General features: G+C 40.4%; 1 protein-coding gene across 7 annotated transcripts in view; it reads right to left on the bottom strand.

The window, feature by feature from the left end:
• Window positions 1–301: 301 nt before the first annotated feature.
• Window positions 302–19,270, bottom strand: part of SMARCE1 (SWI/SNF related BAF chromatin remodeling complex subunit E1) — a 29,737-nt gene continuing 10,768 nt past the window's right edge. For 3 of the 7 annotated variants that reach the window (XM_083147272.1, XM_083147269.1, XM_083147270.1), the window contains 6 exons: window positions 19,102–19,233; window positions 12,424–12,595; window positions 7,580–7,752; window positions 4,011–4,112; window positions 2,897–3,152; window positions 302–1,135 (listed from right to left, as the gene is read on the bottom strand). In XM_083147272.1, the coding sequence (XP_083003398.1) occupies window positions 912–1,135; window positions 2,897–3,152; window positions 4,011–4,112; window positions 7,580–7,752; window positions 12,424–12,595; window positions 19,102–19,233 (1,059 nt within the window). In that variant the 3' untranslated portion in view covers window positions 302–911. The remainder of the gene's footprint in view (window positions 1,136–2,896; window positions 3,153–4,010; window positions 4,113–7,579; window positions 7,753–12,423; window positions 12,596–19,101; window positions 19,234–19,270) is intronic. The other 4 variants (XM_083147275.1, XM_083147273.1, XM_083147274.1 and 1 more) reach the window with 2 other exon arrangements.

Raw genomic sequence — 19,270 nt, forward strand, 5'->3', positions numbered from 1 at the left:
ATGATTTGTTGTTCCGATCGGGCGGAAACCTCTACTGCAGTAATAAGCTGAAGCAACCTCAATCAAAACAGATATTGCATTTTCAAGTCATAACTGTAATATTTGAATAGTAATGTGTATAATACATTTTAGTTATTTTGGTATTTACTTCCTTTTGTTAATTTTATATATACACACACACACACACACACACACACACACACACACACACACACACACACACAGCAAGTACGTGTAGCTTTGTCATCAAAATTCGTTTTTACTGTATTTATTAACCACACACACAAAAAACCCCACTAAATAAAAGTTGTCAATTATTTTATTAAGTTTAAAGTTCATAAAAAAAAGTATTAAAAATACAACTTGATACACTGGGTTAGTTAATAACAACTGCATAAAGATCATGTGTAGATCATATTCAGCTACAAAACTGTAGCACTGGGGTATTAAAATGTAAATTAGGTTGTGCCGGAAGAGTTAAAACAACCACAAATATCGGAGAGAATGACTCTGTTGGAGAAGAATTACTATTCTATAATCCTGTCTATGACGACACACTATTCATGTTAGTCTTGCCAAGAGTATAAGGTTAAGATGGGATGTTCACTGGACTGCAGATTCATGGCTACGATGTCCTTTGACAATCGTCTCCAAGGTGCAGTCACTATCCACTTCTTCTCTGCATTGCAATTAGCTGTATCAGCTATTCATGACATAGTAAGCGGAACATTGTTGATAACTGCACCATGGAGAAATATCAAGGAACATGGGAAAAAAAAGTAATCAGTAGTACACTGGACTGTATGGAAACACACAATCTCCATATGTTAGGAATGATTCTAGACTGTCTCTCTGATCAATCCATGGGTGACAAAAATACAACAAACTGATTGTTTTCAGTAAAAGGGAGCTCAGTCCTTCCGGTCTCCTTCCTCTGCCACTTGGTCTGTAGGGGGTTCTTCCACTGTTCCACTGTTGCTCTCAGAGCCAGTGTTACTGTCACTTGTTCCTTCATCAAGTGTACTATCCACTGCCTCCTGCCCACTTTCCTTGTCATCAGGTGTGGATGTACCCTCCTCTCCATTCTGCTGGCTCTCACTGGTCTCCTCTGGAGGGGGTATAGATGGAGTGTCCGCTTGAATAAGAAAACATATGTTATATTGTGTGTTGGAGTCAGAAATAAAAGGAGTTTAAAAATGTAATTATTATATCAAATTAGAGCCTGATTCAGTACCACTCGCTAAGCAGAATTCACTGCTTAGTGAGCGGCTTCTTTTTCTTTGAAGACGTCAGGGGCCACAGGGATAACTCTAGTGACCTCACTCTATACCCACTGTTATCCCTGTGGCCCCCGACATCTGCCGCAGAAGAAATATGTAGCAACAACATACAAACCTAACAAGCAGAAAATCAGCAGTAGCATTAAGTCTATGGCTCGTATAGGTATGTTACATTTCCTTACCAAGAATGCATCTGGGTGCACAATTTACACTAAACCAGACAATTGTGTTTTAGAATCACATTTTCAGTATGCAGATAAAAAGTTGGTTACAGTGGGTTAGTGCAAACCTTAAACTTAATGAAAGGTTAGCACTGGGTGATGCAGCGGAAGTTGTAGCTCACATTTATAAAATGAAGTGCCGCTTTGGTAAAAAAATGCAACATTCACTGCTATTTGTTGGCAGTACATTCCATAATGGAACAAACTAGCAAAATAACTGCCCCAAGGCAAGATATTAACCCTTTGAGTGCCAATGCTGCTGAAAAATGTGCTAAATACCTTCTAAAAATACCAGGGCCGTAGTCAAGGAATATGAATCACTTCAATTATTGCCGGCAAATGATCTGAAGTCAATTAATTGAAGTTTAGTTAAAATATTGCGCCCTCCAAAAAAGCCTCACTGAGCGAGGCTGGCACGGCAACATTAGCCCTCAAAGGGTTAAACCCATACCTTGCACACAGACCGAAGCACCCAAATGAAGTCTTAAAATAATAGACTCTAGAATTTGACTGCTCATTATCCCCTTCAGTGACAATCCCAAGAATTTCCCGGGCTGTGCACAGTCTGGCAAGCCCGGAAAATTCTCGGGATTGCCACTGTTTAGAGTCGGGCAGCGCTGCTGAGTTCAATCACTGACAAACTATGACAAGCCGGATGCCGGGGACAGCGGCGCTGCCCGGACCCAGGGAGATCGTGGTGTTTTTTTTTTTTTTTAAAGGAGTGCTCCCCATAAAAAAACTCGCCCAGTGGGGAGCGCTCCCAAAAAAAAAAAAAAAACACCACTGAAGGGGTTAATAGAGAAAATAGTTCTTGAATTAAGAAAATACATACAAACAAGGAAACAGACTGCACAATATTTAAAATTTCAAGATTCCATACTATGTTAAAGATTATTTACAACTACTATGCCAAGTCACACCATGAGTCTTGTCACAGCCTTTTTTTTCTTTTACAAAAATGCCTATTTGTTGCACAATAATTGTGACAAAATGACTCAAAATGCATGGGTTGGACAATGGCATTGCACACAGCAGCTGTGTACAAGTGAGAGGTATATACCTGTGTATAAAGGCATAAGACCACTAAATATACACTGGCTGCATCGTGCTAATGCCGAGCATCAGTACGATTAATCTAAAACTTTATACCAATTTCTTGGTGCTGAAAATACTAATCCTAAACAAAATAATAACACTTTGTATGAATTTTTTGGAAAAAAATATATGAATGTCTTTGAATAGCTAATGGAGCATTTAAGTCCTGCTATGCCGATCATATTGGGTGAAAAAAGGATGGGTGTATGAGGACACAACTGTACTACTGGTACTAAATTCTGACATTTCAGAAGTATAGCAGTATACATTTGGTAATCTGTACTGGATTCTACAACATACCTATTGGTGTGCACACACCTGTCTCCATCGCAATCTCTTCCTCTTCATTTTTCTCCTCAGACTTTGCAGATTCCGGCTCTTCATCAGCCACAGCCGCAGCAGCAGCAGCCGCCGCTGCGGCTGCTGTCTGGTTACGTTCAGCTTGCTCTGCTGCTTCCTTCTCTCGCTCCTCCTGCCGTTTGCGAGCCTGTTCCTCTGCTTGAGCTATTTCTGCTGCTATTTTATCCATGTCAACTTCCACTTTGAGACTGCACAACTTTAATAAGAAAATACAAGCAAAAATTTACAATGACACAAGTTTGCAAGAGTAAAAAACATATCTATCTATCTATCTATACATACACATACATACAACTGTATCTTAATATATTGTTAAGAGATCACAGAATAAAGCTAAAACACAAACTGGGGGAATTCAAATGTTATTGTTTGGGCGATTGTTATTGCTTCCCTTACAGATGGGTGGCCTTCACTTCAACTAATGTTCTTGCACGCTATTCATATGGGTTTTTTGGGGGGGTCATCTTATCACATGGAGGATGGCTTTATTATCCAAGCCTTTCTATCCCTGTTATTTTTAACCCCCTACCTTGAGCCACCCAGCAGGATCAGCGCTAGCCATTTAGCAGCTCCCAGTGCCGGGAGGAGTCAGGCTGAAGAGTTCTCCCTGTACTGACACTATTTTTGACGGGTGCCGTCTGTGCTGTGCCGGGCCTACATACAGCAGCACCAGCAGCACTGTAGAATCCTGCTGCTCTGTCACATCTGCGCTAAAATATCTGACAGACTGAATATAAGACGTGTTATAGACAAAAAAGACATCTAAACCAATATCTGACACCTATGCATCAATTGAAAGCACCATTAAAAATCACTGGGATATAAAAGACGTTTAAAAAAAATAAATAAATAAAGAACCTGACAACTTCGACAAGATGTGAGAATTGAATATAATGAAACATAAATTGGCACAAAAAAGATAGGGAGAATAGTCATGAAAAAGGGAAACTCCCCACACAAGAACTGAATACCCCCCATTTTAGTGAGGCATGTCTAAGAACTACCAATAAATGTAAGTGTACATATACTTTCTCCTCTCATGAACAACAATTACCCTTTTTAGTTCGTTGTTGAAGGACTCCGTACTCTCCAAGAACTTTCTCTTCTTTTCCTGGTGACGATCTTCAATCTGTAGCAGCTCAGCCTCCAACTTGCGCTAATGGAAGATGAACATGGATCAGAAGACGCTAACTTGGTTATTCCTAGTAACACTTTGTCATGGAAGAAACCGCAACCATAAGCACTATACATTCAACAACACCGCATGCAAAGAGAAAGCAACAGCTGATAATAGGACCTAACAGAATGTAAGGGTAGTTATACAGGTGGTATATGAAATGGTTTTCTCTATATAAAGAAACAGTTGCAAACACAGTAGTAATAAACAACCTATTCACAACTATTCAATATTAGATCAGTTTGTATTCTTATATAAAAACATGCACATTTAAATATATGGAGGTGTCCCCATATATCAATGCTGCAGCTGTACCAAACCACCCCTCTTGGCACGCCAGGTCCCATGAGACTAGCACCGAGGAATTTTTTGGGCTAAAATGCATCTTGGTTACAATGCAATGTGACAACTTCATACAAGGAAACTGTGCTGATTAATGGGTACTTATGTATTATCTGGGCTCCCATGTTAAATGCACCCCATTTTTTCATACCCCTACTATCCAACTACGCATGGAGTTGATTTTATATAGTGTGGCGAGCGCAGCGAGCCACCGTGCCCGAAGCGTGGCGAGCGCAGCGAGCCCCGTGAGGGGACGCGGTCTCATAAGAAAAATGGGAGCCCAGATATTACATAAGTACCGATTAATTTAATATACTACACTATTTCATGTGTGTGTGCAACAGAGTGTTTGAATCTGTATACAGTGTGTTAGGATGCAGTGGCTTCTTCCATGCCAAGTTCCTTTTTGTGCTTCATATACAGACTCAGACGCACAAGTGTTACATATAACAATAATCAACCAAGTTTCCTGCTGCATCCGATTTCCATTACATTGCAAAATACATTTTATTGCTGGGAGACGCCCAATGCTATTGCAGCTGCACAGGACCTCCCACTGTGTGGCAGATAGAGACTAGAAGGGGTGATTCTGATTGAATTGGTTCCCCCACACATTTGAACAGGGACTGATTTTCAGTGACTGCGCATATTTATTTATGTGCATGTGCAGCCGCTGTGTGCAAGCGGCCACAGCACTTGCACACAAGTCCGGGCAGGGGCATGGGTCGGGGGAGTCACCCACGGGAATGCCCAGTATTTCATAAGCATTCCCATGATAATGCTGGGCATTCCCATGGAAGTTCCCCAATGACGCAGGTGTGGGGGACGGACAGCTGATGTCAGCTGCCCGTCCGGTTCCCGCACAGGATGTTGGGAGATTCGAGACACCTCTGTGAGCGCTGGAGAAATCATAAGAGGGATTGCGGGTGCGAGGTGGCGGAAGCATCTGGGGAATTCGCAAGCCTGCGAAATTTGCAGCCTTGCGAGTCAACCAGAATAAGGGCCGAGATGTAGTAGGATAAATCTGTAGATGGCCATTGTCGGACCTTGTTTTAATGGAATATAGTTAACCCGTTGAGTGCAACATATCTGCTAAAAAATAACAGCATGTTCTATCGTTTAAATAGAAATATAATAAAAAAAGATGTCCTATATAAAAGGTAAATATTACAGATCATTATGGTGAATAAAAAGGTTTGCTTGGTAATTTTCAAAGCTATTTTGACAAATTCACTTGGCACTCAAAGTAAAAGAAGGCCTGGGGCCTGGAGAGTGGTGGAGACACTTTAGGAGATTTGTTTATATAAAACCAAGAATTTTTTTTTCACATTTAACTCCAAGGGCTGGAGGTTTAATGAAAACTTAATTTTAATTAAGGGAAAAAAAAACAAAAAAAAAAAACAATTTACATGAATACATTTTCAGTTACGATTATGCCAGGAAAAAACTGCCATTTTACAGCGACAGCAGTTGAAAAAGGGAGAGAAGAGATCGCTACGTATAACTTCCACTGCTGCGAAAAAAAAGAGTTCCGTCCTAATTAATTTAGCATTAGAGACTTTCAGATGCACACCCATTCGCCACACCTGTGGATTTGGGCGAGGTTGGTTTCTAGTTAAGCTCATCCTGTTCTGTCTGGATCCCATACCTAAAACAATCACGACAACTAGGAGTCTAGTAGCATCATTCTACCCCTCCTATGTTCCCCTTCTCAACAAAAGACACAGCATCCCCTACCAGCAAAATAGACTGATGCCAAGAAGGGTGTGGATAACTAATGAACCTTAACCACTTAGTGTTATATTTATGCTTGCTCCCTAAAAGCACAGACAACATTATGTTATCAGCTTTATATAATAAGAAGGAAGTGGCTGGGTTGACATATTTGGCTACTTAGTCAACAGAGGCGTTTAACATCTCAGCAAATTCAAAGAACATATTTCCTTCTTCTGCAATTGCTGGACCCCGATTATGGCCAGAGATTGGCTGCAATACTGAAACCTGGACTCTTGTAGTGGGGGTCCTAAAACAATGAAATAGCATCTAAAGCAAAAGCTGCATATTGCAAACACAGCAGGGGAATTATAACGTGCCCATGGAGCAGACAAGAGCTGGATCCCACTATTATCTGTGCAATTAGATTAAACATGTATCCTGCCCATGACTGGGTATTTTTGAAGAAAAAGGGAGACAACAGTGTAAACAACTGAGGGAAAATAGGTTAGAAATATTGTGATCACTTTCCTAGCTAGTTCCAGGTGTATAGTTAAATATAGGGAAAACATCATTTAAGGTTGTATTATTGTCATTTATTTTCATTACATACTAATTAGCATATCTTATGTGTAAATTGTAATGGACTGCAACTGCCAGGTGTAACATTTTGAGTCTTATGGTGTGTACACACGGTGCGATTCCTTTACTATTTGACTTAAGATTCGAGTGCTGTGCCATCTTTGCTATCTCTGTACTTTTTACATACAATCTGCATTCGATTTGCACTATATAGTCATTGCTGCCCTGTCTATCTGGGTTTCGATTTGTGCTGTCACGGGAGCGCAAGGTAAAAAAAACCTGTGCGATCTGTATGAGATTTTGACCATATAGTCAAAATCTAATGTCAAATCTCACCGTGTGTACACAGCATTAGACACGGAATGACCAGACTTTAGTGCAGTTGGTCAGCTTATCAGATCTTGCAATATTTCGAAATTCAATGCTTTTATATATATTAAAGTTTGCAGTGATCTTAATAAACAGTATATGGCAAGTGCAGTGACACTTGCACCCCCTTTCAGATTGCAAACATGTGTCGGATCCTGGATCAATATCCCGAGTCTGACGCATTCAAATTGAACCCGGGTTGTCCATTATAACCCAGGTCAAATTGTCGGGTTGCTCAACCCGGGTTATAAGATGTGCTGCTTTCACACCGCATGTCGACCCTGGTTAACCCAGCATCAACCCGGGTTATTTTGGCGATGTTAAAGGGGTATAAGTGCCCATTATATTCACAGAGCTTTGCAATACAACAGCACTTTATGTGACACCAGTAGAATGGAAGAGAACAATGTACATCTGTTAGAATTTGTCCTCATACTAACCTGATGGACCATGAGAGACTGAACTTGTCTTTTAAGAACCTGCATTCTGGCTGTGGTGACCACCGATCTCACGTCAGGCACCACGCTTTCACTCAAGATCTCACTTATTAAACGGTGGTTCCGCTGAAAACGTGCTGCTGCGCTGTGTTTCATGGAGAATCCATCATCGTAGTCTAGAAGAAAAAAAAAATCACCAAGTTAGGATAATATACTTAATACCTATTTTACAAAGTGTTTGTTTGAAGGCTGTTTTCTTGACAAATACAATATGCCACAATCTCGCCAGTATGCCCCATTAACTCTGTGCACTACTTGAAGATGCTCTACCATGCCCAGATCATTGGTTCCCCTAACATTAGCAATGAAGGATAGTGAACTTGGAGTGGCTATATGCAAATTCTTATACATATCTAAGGCATTCTTGTACAGCAGAATATATAACAAAATTGAGGACTATGGATTCAAAAAACCCTATAAAAATAATTTTAGAACCTAGAACTAGTTTGGGAAATGATCCATGTGAACAAGCATTAAGGGCTGCTGAAAGTACTTACAGACAAAGTTAGCAAAATAAGATTGCGAATGAAAGAAAAGGGGTTTACAATGGAGTTAAGTGAGGACAAATTCACATACATGCCTTTCACAGGGAACCTACAAATCAGACAGTTCTCACAAAATCATGTGTTTATGAACATGTAAATTAGGACAAGAGTCTATTATATAATGCATCAGCATGGTCATGTCCATTCAGCCAGAAGTGGCAGATCATTGAAAGCAGCGTTACAGTGGCTTTTATCAATGCAAATCAGATATGGAAGCACCTTAAACATAGCTCGTCTGTATTTTTACATAATATTTCAACACTCCATATTACAGCCAAAAAATATATTAGTAAATTATTTTATCTTGCTTAAAGGCTTTTAAAAAGTGAAGTTCACTAATGAAAAGAGATCCATGTGAAAACATGCTACAACACATAGCCACCAGGCAAAATTATGGCGCAGTTTACAGAAACAAATTTACATTTATTTTTTTGGTACTTGTTTCCTAGCACGGCCACAATCGCGGGCATCGCGGGTCATTTCTAATGGTATGCGATGCGACCGACGCGATGCCCGCGATTTGCCATTGAAATGCATTAAAAAGGTCAAAATTGCGTCGGTCGCATCGCATGCGGCCAAAAAAAGCATGCGATGCTACCGACGCGATGCCCGCGATTTTACATAGGGAACAATGTAAAATGCCTCAATTGACCCAATTAAACATAGGGAACAATGTTAAATGGCCCACAGACCCCAAAAATCCCCCCTGAAGTGTGAAATGGCCCCCAAAAAAATTGTTAACGCCACCCCACGATCAACCCGAAGCGTGGCGAGCGCAGCGCGCCCGCGAGGGGCGGCGGTACGCGTCCTCCGACAGCGGTATCTGCGTCCCCTCGCCTCGCTCGCCACACTTTCTATTCTCAACTCCACGCTGACGTGGATAGTGGGGGTATGAAAAGGTCGGAGGACGCGTACCGCCGCCGCTCGCCACGCTTCGGGTTGACGTTGATCGTGGGGTGGCGTTAATTTTTTGGGGGGCCATTTCACACTTCAGGGGGGATTTTTGGGGTCTGTGGGCCATTTAACATTGTTCCCTATGTTTAATTGGGTCAATTGAGGCATTTTACATTGTTCCCTATGTAAAATCGCGGGCATCGCGTCGGTTGCATGCGAGATCCAAATCGTTGTGGACGTGCTAGGAAACAAGTACCATTTTTTTATTGGTTGCTAAGGGTCGTCTTTCTTTATATTTATAGTTATCCCACTGCAATCAGCATTATTATGTACGTTATGTAATTCTGCATGATTTGGGACATCGGAAAAAAGATCATCCTTGAATGCAGTATCATACAATGCAGTGTTGGCATGAGCAGAAAAGGAGAATATCGCATGGTATTAAAGTGTAAGCTCTACATGAAGAAATCCCATTTCACTAAGTCGACAGTACATCTCTGTATAGTAGCTTGCATAAGAAGAACATTTTTAGTGTCGGTCCTAATTTAAAGTGCCTTTGTGGAGAACATGATTGCACAAGGGGGGAGGGGGGCGTTGTGGCCTTTTTCCGTGCTGTTAGGGTAGCAGCACTTCTATAGAACCTCGCTGTTAATAGAGGCACAGGGGATAGAAATGGAAAAAGGAGTGAGAGAAAAAGTGCACTCTAACACCTAAAATCAGCAGAAATGACCCTAAACGTTTCGTCATCTTCAGGAGTGGCCAGGATCAAATTTGGATAATGTAAAAAGGACTAGTTCTACTCGGTGGTTAAAGACAAGGTTTGGGAAATACTGACTTCAAACTATGGAGTATAGTATTTTGTCCCCTGCTCTCTGACTGATGACATGATTTGCTTCTAAGTAGCTGAATGTACCATTAAGTACTTGTGCTGTGAAGAAATATCAGTCAGCCAGCTGTTTAATCAGTAGCTAAAGCCTGTCTTGATATCTGGTTGCTAATGGAGCTGCATCATTCTGTATGACAAAATACTATACTCCATAGTTTGATGTTGGTATATTCCATACCTCGTCTTTAACCACCGAGTAGAACTAGTCCTTTTTACATTATCCAAATTTGATTCTGATCACCCCTGAAGATGTCCTCATCGGACGAAACGGTAGGGTAATTTCTGCTGATTTAAGTCGTGTTGGATTAAAATCTTATGAGAATCACTGAATATCTATCTCTCTATATCTACACATACATATCTATATATCCACACACACACAGATATAGCTATGTAAAAAAAAATGACAATAAAAAAAAATATATATATAATAAATGAATGTAATAGGCATTAGTACTTCAGAAATGAGCAGTTAAAGCAATACTATTCTATTCTCAGCAACCTTTTTCACTTTCAGAACACTAGGGGGAGCTAGAGCATATATTAAGGAGCCATGGGTTTACACTCGAGAACAAAAATAGATAAAAAAGGAAAGGAAATGGTGCAGGGTTATGAACAATTACACATGCAAAATATCCAAGCTACAGCAATAGTTGTACGTTTGCTTCTAATCTGTTCTATAAACACATTTGGTTCTTTTATATCCTATTTAAAAAACACAGCCTGTAGCAGCAGGGAATTTCCTTTGTGCTTGTCAAGTTTTCCCAAGACTCTCAAAGTGCTGAATACAATAAAAAGGACAAGGCTGTGCATTAAAAAAAAAAGTGTAACCAACAGGCAAACATTGTGAAAGAGAAACTATGTTAGGAAAGAATAATAGCCCCTACCATATGATCCAGAAAATGTGTAAATAGAATTGTGTTTATCTTGGGGACCAACATATGGAAACACCAAACATTTACAAATGTCCCTACTGGAACACTACGGTATACTGCTAGAACTATAGGTGCATACATACGGTTCAATTCCGTTTTCGATTTCTATTAAATATGGACTATGGACCTGCTCTGAAGTTTTTCTACTCCTTCTCTATTTCCACCGTTTTCTATTTGATGTGCATTCGATTTGCTATTAGATCAACACTGGCTTCAGGCAGGAGATGGACATCGAATCGAACGCTGCAGTGAACACATTAGACTTATTGCATCTACTATTAGATTTCCACTATATAGTCTTGGCTGCCAAGACCATTTTTCTGTTCGATTTACACTACACGGAAGCACACATTGGTATAGAATCTGCATTGATTGTAGACAAACAATTTGATGCCCATTTGATTTTCTATTCAATTATGCTTCTATAAGCAAAATTGAATAGAAAAATAGTGCATATCTCACCATGTGTATGCTCTATATGAACCACAAGGGGATAAATCGCTGAGTGCGCGCTCCAGTTTTCAGCCCCCTAATTGTCGCTGGTCGGAGGAGCTTGCTTCCCCTTTTTTTTAGCGATGAAAGCAGGACACTGAGCAATATGATTGCTGAGCAATATATTGCCAGCGATCATATTGCTCCGTGCGTATAGAGATAGATAAAAATAAAAGGGTTTGAATGGGGCTCTGGATTAACAATTTTCTAATTTGTTAGTAAATATAAAGTATAACACTTTACAGTAAAGTGTTCTAATAACAACATTTCCAAATCTGTAATACCCTCCCAACAAACAAAAAATAAATCCTTGAATTACAATGATAAATAACAGAAGAGTTGAATCAATAATCTGGTAAATCGCTGTGAAAATCACAAAAACATTTGCTTGTATTCTACATTAGTATCTTCTGAATCTTGGCTACATGAAAAAAAATTATAAAAGCTAACTTAATTTAAAATAGACCTAGCAATTCCATCAGTGTCTGAATAGCTGACTTTTCTACAACTAGTCTGTTTTGATACCTTTTTCATAATTTACAATCAATAGTGGATACAAGAAATTAAGGGGATAAAAAAGAAAAAAAAACAAACACTGAGTAGATCTTCATTTAATGCCCTGTACACACGAATCAAGTTGGTCGATTTTTCTATTCAATTTTTGTTATGTAAGCAAAATCAAATAGAATGGACATCGAACAGTTTTCAACAGCATTCGTCATTTTTTCCATCCTGATGCACGGCATCAAAACCGAATAGAAAAAAATTTGACTGTGCAAGAAAGACTATATAGTGCAGATATGTACTATATAGTCCAAGTCGACGTCTGTTGACAAACACAAAACAAAGGTGAAAAACTGATGTCAACCTTTTCCATGTCGAAATAATGTGTCGACATTAGGCACGTCAATCTTATTCATGTGTGGACCTTTGGCCTGTCGATCAATAGTGGTCAATGTACTGACTGTCTCCCTTATTACCGTCAATCTTCTAACCCATACCAAACATGTTGGAACCCCAGGTTGCTGTACTAACCATCAGGATCCTCAGCCGGCTGAATACTCATATATGGTTCTCCCTTATCAATGCGCGACTGGCGCTGGCGACTTTCTTCTTCCAGGGCAGCCTCAGCTCTACTTTTGGCATTGATGTAAGCAAGATAAGCAGGGGAGTTGTGGTAAGTCTTCATGGATTCATTGTACTCTATCTGCAAAGGAAACACAAAAAATAAATCTGCAATTATAATTTTATACAAATAACCCATTATCATTACTAGGATATCTTAAATCAAATTTCTACATCCATTATTCTTATAGAACCGCTATTTTAAAAAGGCACACTATTGGTACAGTACTTTATGCTCATGTCATGAGAAAATTAGACTCCTACACAGAGGTTAAAAGCCAATGCCATGTTACAGCCCTCCTGAGCATTGACAATATATGAACAGGCGCTATGATTTTATAGCATATGTAGAACTAATACATGGAATATCGGTAGTGAAAATCATAATTATGCAAGAACTGTACTCAAAAAGGTGTTTACGCATTGAGATATTATGCTGGCAAATTTAAAAATGGACATGATTTCAGGTTTATATGTAAAAGCACCAATGGGCTACAATCAGGCATTAAAAACAAACCCCCTCCCCCATTAGATTGCAGACATGACCATAAAATACCATGTTTCGTCATGTACAAACATTGCAAAAAAAATAAAAAATAATAATTATATACACACACTCTCTCTCTCTCATGCGACTAGAGCACTCACCACATTGCAGTTAAAATCTTATTTATTTTGATCCAGAACAGGACCTTAATCATGGTGTTGTATACATCTCCTGCACCAGACTCCAGATGCTGTCTGGTGCAGAAGATGTATACAACACCATGATTAAGGTCCTATTCTGGATTGAAATAAATAGGATATCCATCGGTGATTTGATGGATACAAATAAATAAGATTTTATCTGCAATGTGGTGAGTGCTCTAGTTGCTTTCTGAATAAATACCACAGAAAGAATGCTAATTTTGTTGTTGTTTTGATAACAGCACTACTGGGGACAGGATATATAACTGCCACTAAATATGTACAGTATGTAAAAGGATGGTTTGGCATTCAAATTCACTGCCTGAGAAGGTTTAAAAATTTGAAACAAAGTTTGTGTCCTATTTCACTCGCAAATGTAATATATTTGTGTGCATTTCATGGGTTTGATGTGTATAGGCAACATAAATGCATGATACCTCAAAATACCTAATAGAAATAAAAAATATTTTGAAATACGGAATAATCCGTTATCCAAAATTCTTTTGGTCCCGAGCATTTTGGATAAGGGATACTCAACATGTACTGCATTCGGTGTATCAACCGCATTGGATGCAGTTTGATAGCTGGAGATTGCCTGCATGAGTAAGTAGGGATAACATTGCACAAAGTTTGTAGACACTAGCTAACAAGACTTGGAAACTGAACATATCTGATTGGTATAAAGTTTTTGGATTTCCATTTGCAGATGTGTCCTAATATTGTACATCTTTGGTTCAGTTGTGCCAAGCAGCCCCTATTGGCATGGCAGGTCCCGTCCCATGAGTTTTGCTAGCATTGGGCATTTTTTTTGCCTAAGCCACAGGTTCTCAAACTTGGCCCTCGGGAACCCAGACACTGCATTTTTATAAGGTATCCTTAAAGAATCACAAGTGAAATAATTTAGCTCCACCCGTGGATCATTTAAAATGTGTCAATGAGTAATAAGTGCAACTGCCCAGTGACCTGGAAAACGTGAACGGCGTAAGGTCCGGAGGACAGAGTTTGAGAACCCCTGGACTAGGATATACCAAGAGACTGTACTGATTTAAGTGGATATGAGACTCCTGTGCACAACAAACTCTGAATCCGCACTCAAAAGCAGCAGCTTTTTTCCCATGGTAAATTCTGCTGTGCTTTATATAAAGATTCCCTCGCAACACAGGGGGTATGCAGACCTGATCACTGCAGTGCGGATTTGCCGAGCCCTGCGGATCAGATAGTTGCAGCCTAGACAGAGTTAATACCTGCCACGTGCACGTCTGGGAATGTCTGGCAATCAGCAAAATATCACTGATCGCCAGTCTGTGCAAGTGTGCGCAACACTGAACCTTTCACAACTCTGCGATAGGCTTATTGTGGCCGAAGCCATCGTCACACACCAACCCTGAAAAACACTTTGGAACGGCTGTATTTTTGTGTACACTCCCCCAAAAACATCAGGTTATCACCCTGAAACTAAGGGCGTCCTGCAGTCAGGTTGCGCAGGTAATGTGAAATAAATAATCGTTGATTGTGGTCACACATGCACGCTGCACAGTCATTTGATAATCAATTGGCTTGTGAATTCGCACAACAGGGATCAGGTCTGAATAAACCCATCAGTCTCCCTGTGCAACCTTGTCGCATTGCTACCAAGGTGCATTTCTTGGCAAGAAAAGACGCCCAATACTAGCAGAGTTGCACTGGACATGTCAGCACACTCACAATGGGCATCTCCCGCTCTTTGGCGTATTGAAGATTTACATTGTATAATTTTTTGTTTAAAGATCATTAACAAAGAAAAACCAAGGAAACACAAATGGCTCAAAACTGATTGAACTACCAAGTTCAAAACAGGCCAAAATTGAATGACTATGGGCAAGATTCAGATCTGATCGCTGGACTGCAAATGATCAGAGCCTAGGGATCAAGTAAACGCCGGCCCGCCATACTCCTCCAGCCCCTGTGCACGACTATGTTCACAGCTGTGCACACAGGGGAAAACCATTCGCAACCACTCACCACTGAATAGTTTTCCACCTGTTCGCAGGTGCCAAGTCTAGACTAACTCGGCGCTGCGAGAGAGATGGAGGCCGCTGCTGATGTCCGTTGCCCTCCTTCTGCGCGGCCGGTCCAGTCTGCGGGTTATTAGGAGAAACTCCCAGAAAATGCTGGGGTGCCCCCCAGCTGTGACCACCTTGCGAAAAGCCAGCAATGGCTATCCATTTTCAGCTTTGTCCGCATGGATGGACCACGCATGTGCGCTGCAGACTATGCACAAGCATGGTCATTTGATAAACTGGGCTGCAAACTGGCAGCAGAGTGCGGGTCTGATTCAGGCCCTATACGAGCACAGATCTCTCGCAAAATTCACTGTGCCAAGCATTAAAAAAATAATAATAATAATAATCCAGTGGGGAATACCTGAATACTGGGGTACAGAGTGTGATGGCAGGTATTGGAACACTTAAAAATTACTAGTTTCTCTAGAGAGCAGTACAAAGAAGTGTCAACTGCGATAATACAGGCTCTATTTGACAGTTACATCTAAGCCTGCCATGTCTTATTGAAGGTTAATACTCCGCAGTAGGGATGCACAGCATCTGTGCAGTCCATCAAGCCAACCAGAATGCTGAATACTCAGGTCCAAAATGGAGTTCAGTAGCCTTAAAACATTCCAAGAACAATCTACCTCTGGAGATGTACCGCTGCCTAATACTAGAATAACAATCTCATGATTAGATGAAACTTGAAGACCACTGTGGGCTGTTCTTGGGACCAAACCACATTTTTGGTCTTCAGTCCAACCTTTAGAAAAGATGAGAAATTGAGCCTTCAGCTCCAGTACTTTTCTAGCTGTGGAAATAGCAAACATGAAGTCAGGACTTAAGGAAAGGAAACCCAACCAAACCTAAGGCTTCAGAAGACGGTTGCTGCTAGGCTGTCTACTCCAAGTTGAGATTCCAAGGACCTATTGGGGATGGGGGCATCATTTACTGAAAGAATAGTCTGTACATCAGGTTACAAAATAAAAAAAATGATGCAAGACTGGACCACTTAAAATGGAGTTTAAATTAAGTAATGACAGCAGCAACAAGCTTAAATAAAATTAGAGGCAAGAAACCCCTTCGCTTCACACTGGGAGATGGCGCTTTTCCATATTCTTTGATCTTTTTTCAAACAGCGAGTCCAAGATTAAGTCTGGTGAAGAAAGAGCCCCTGATAGATTTAGTTTTGGAGGCAGTCTGGGCCTTCCTCCATGTTGAATATCTCTGTACTAATGGTGTGTACACACTTGTACAATGTGCATGAGATTTTGACTATATAGTCAAAATCTCATCTGGATCTCATACAACTTAGACTATATAGTGCAGATCTGCACTATAAATTCTGTGCAGCCAAGACTTTCTGGCTGCGATACGGGAGTGCGCATCGGGATCGCAAGGGTAAAAACCTGCGATCTGCATGCGATCCAGATGAGATTTTGACTATAAAGTCAAAATCTCATGCACATTGTACAAGTGCATACAGACCATAAGACCTTCCTTGCCAATCCAGTACTACCAGAATCGGCACAATATCCTCTTTTTGCACATTCAAAGTATCATCATTACTGAAGATAAAAGAGGAGATGACAGCGGAAAATTACTGACATGGCTTCAACCAAAAATTGCCTTGGTATCCCATGTCCTAAACCCAAAAAGTGCCACTGCGGTTTAGCAGAGATGCCACCATGGTAAAAATTTGACTGCTACCACCTGCCCATGATCTGCTAGAAGACTTTGGAGACTGCTTCCCAGTTTTCAACAGATATGAAAGTTGAGTCTCAGGGATAGAAGATTTTGTTCTGCATATCACATGATCTTGCAGACCTGGGTACACCGGGCCTCCTGGTTATGTACAATTGCTAAGTTACCACTGTGGCAAGATCTTATTGGATCTGCACAAGAATGGTAATTCGCTGTATAGAGCCATGAAAACAACTATTTGTGGGAAAGCTTTCACTCCTTAAGATCTGAGATAACACATAACTTGAACTGAAGAGCGACACACCAACAGCCTGCTGACTGAGCTTTGCAATAGCCTGGGCCAAAGATTAAATCCCTCTAATCCCGCATCTCCAGGTGAGTGGCAGAGGATCAACGGCGTTTGCAGAAGACATCAAACCGGGACCGGACACATGGAAACAAAGTGTCTTATGAAACAGGGAACAACTACTGTGGGACATCTGTCACTATTTTTCCTCCATATAAAGTACGAAGGGAAAGACAGCAGAAACTGACAATCATAGAAGAAGTTGCAGATTTAGAATAGACATATAGCTCACCACAACTTTCCTACAACTCAACCCACTTGTCGCAGCCACCATGATCTGGGCTACGTACAGATTGCACACACTGGAAAAATCATTATATGGTTAACGGCTTGCGAATGGATTTGCAGCTAATCACAAAATACGGCTATATTTTTGCAAGCCATGCTAAGCAACTTTCAGTATTGCACAGGGCTGAATTTCACTCTGGTGGGGAGGTGTATACCCAATCGCTGGCTCCAAAAATGAGCAGCTGCGTGATCAGGTCTGAATCAGACCCTTTGCCATTTAGTGAGTTTGCAGACTGAGAAGCCCACCAAGGAGTAGATTCTATACACATCTCCCCTCAAGGTCCAGCACTAATGCAAGGCTGGGGCAGCCCCCTCAGCCTTTCAAAGTCTAGTGCGACACTTCTTAAAACAGTGTTAGCGTTATTATACCTGATCATGTAATTATTACTACAGTACTGACTGAAGTTTCACTGTTCAATATAGATTCAAATCAAAAGATGGCTGCCTCCATGTGTTTGGCAGCCAATTCAAAAATAGTTGAACTTGCTAGAAATAGAACTACTTACTATAAGTATAATACTAGAAAATATGCATAACAATATATATTTAAAACGGGGTAAGAAAATGTCAAATTTCAACTCTGATCTCCCTCTAAAGCAATACATTTCTATCTTTAGTTCACGCAATAACATATTATACTAATATGCTAATTTAGGGCACAGATGACTTCGACATCATGTGGTTCTTTTCAAATGAAACTGAACCATTGGTTCTTAGTAGGCCGCAAACAAGAATAATCCAGAAAAAGAAAAAAAATTGGATAGTATCCACTTTCTCAAATGTCAGCAAAAAAATATTAAAAAATACGGTTTAATATAAGCCCATAAAAATGGCTAGCTCTCTCGACTACCAAACATTTTGTTTATTTTAAGGATTTGGATATTTTAGAAGAAGAAAAGCCTGGTTTGCTTGATGGGACGTCCCTTTTGCCGTACTAAAGCATTCATACATTAATAGGATAGTGTTGTCAGGCAGGAGAGACCTGATACTGGTTCCTCCTGAATGGTCCCGATATTGCCTCTTGCTATGTTAGTCAGTCTGACAGGATTCATTGTACAGACAACAAAACAACATATACAATCCAAAGGAAATGCCAATTGTTGCACATTAAGTTAACAACCAAAACAGTCCCTAGCAATTTCGCCTGGGAGAAGGCAGTATAGCCAAATGCCATTTTGGAAAAGGCAATACTAGGCTCACAATTCACCTCTGCACTATTTCTGCAAGAGGTTAAAAAAAAAACCATTGGACCTAATCATGCCTCAATTATCTACATATATTTTAGAATTACTGTCATTTGTAGCTGGGATTAAGCATTACTTTCTGTGGGCAACTATGACTGATCTATTAATGTACTTCCACCTCACCTAAACTGGACATTATCCAGCCTGGGACCTAGTGAACAGCAGTGTCAACCCTCACACTTCAGAGGAAACAGTGGCATAAGCCTGCAGAGTGGCAACTGAGGCTCTATTGGGATTATTAGTTTTTTTTTAAAATAGGGATTTTGTCTGTTTTCTAAATACTAATTCCTCGTACCTTTTCAGCTTCATATTCGTTCAAGTACTCTTGCTTCTCCTCATCGGTTAGGTCTCGCCACATCCCACCAATGATCTTGCCAATCTCCCACAACTTAAGGTCAGGGTTGGAAGCCTTCACTTGGTCCCAGACCTATTCAGAGACATTAAGGGTGGCGGAGAGTATTTTT

Source organism: Crinia signifera, chromosome 6 (assembly GCF_055691185.1).
Source record: "Crinia signifera chromosome 6, ASM5569118v1, whole genome shotgun sequence".
Classification (NCBI taxonomy): Eukaryota; Metazoa; Chordata; class Amphibia; order Anura; family Myobatrachidae; genus Crinia; species Crinia signifera.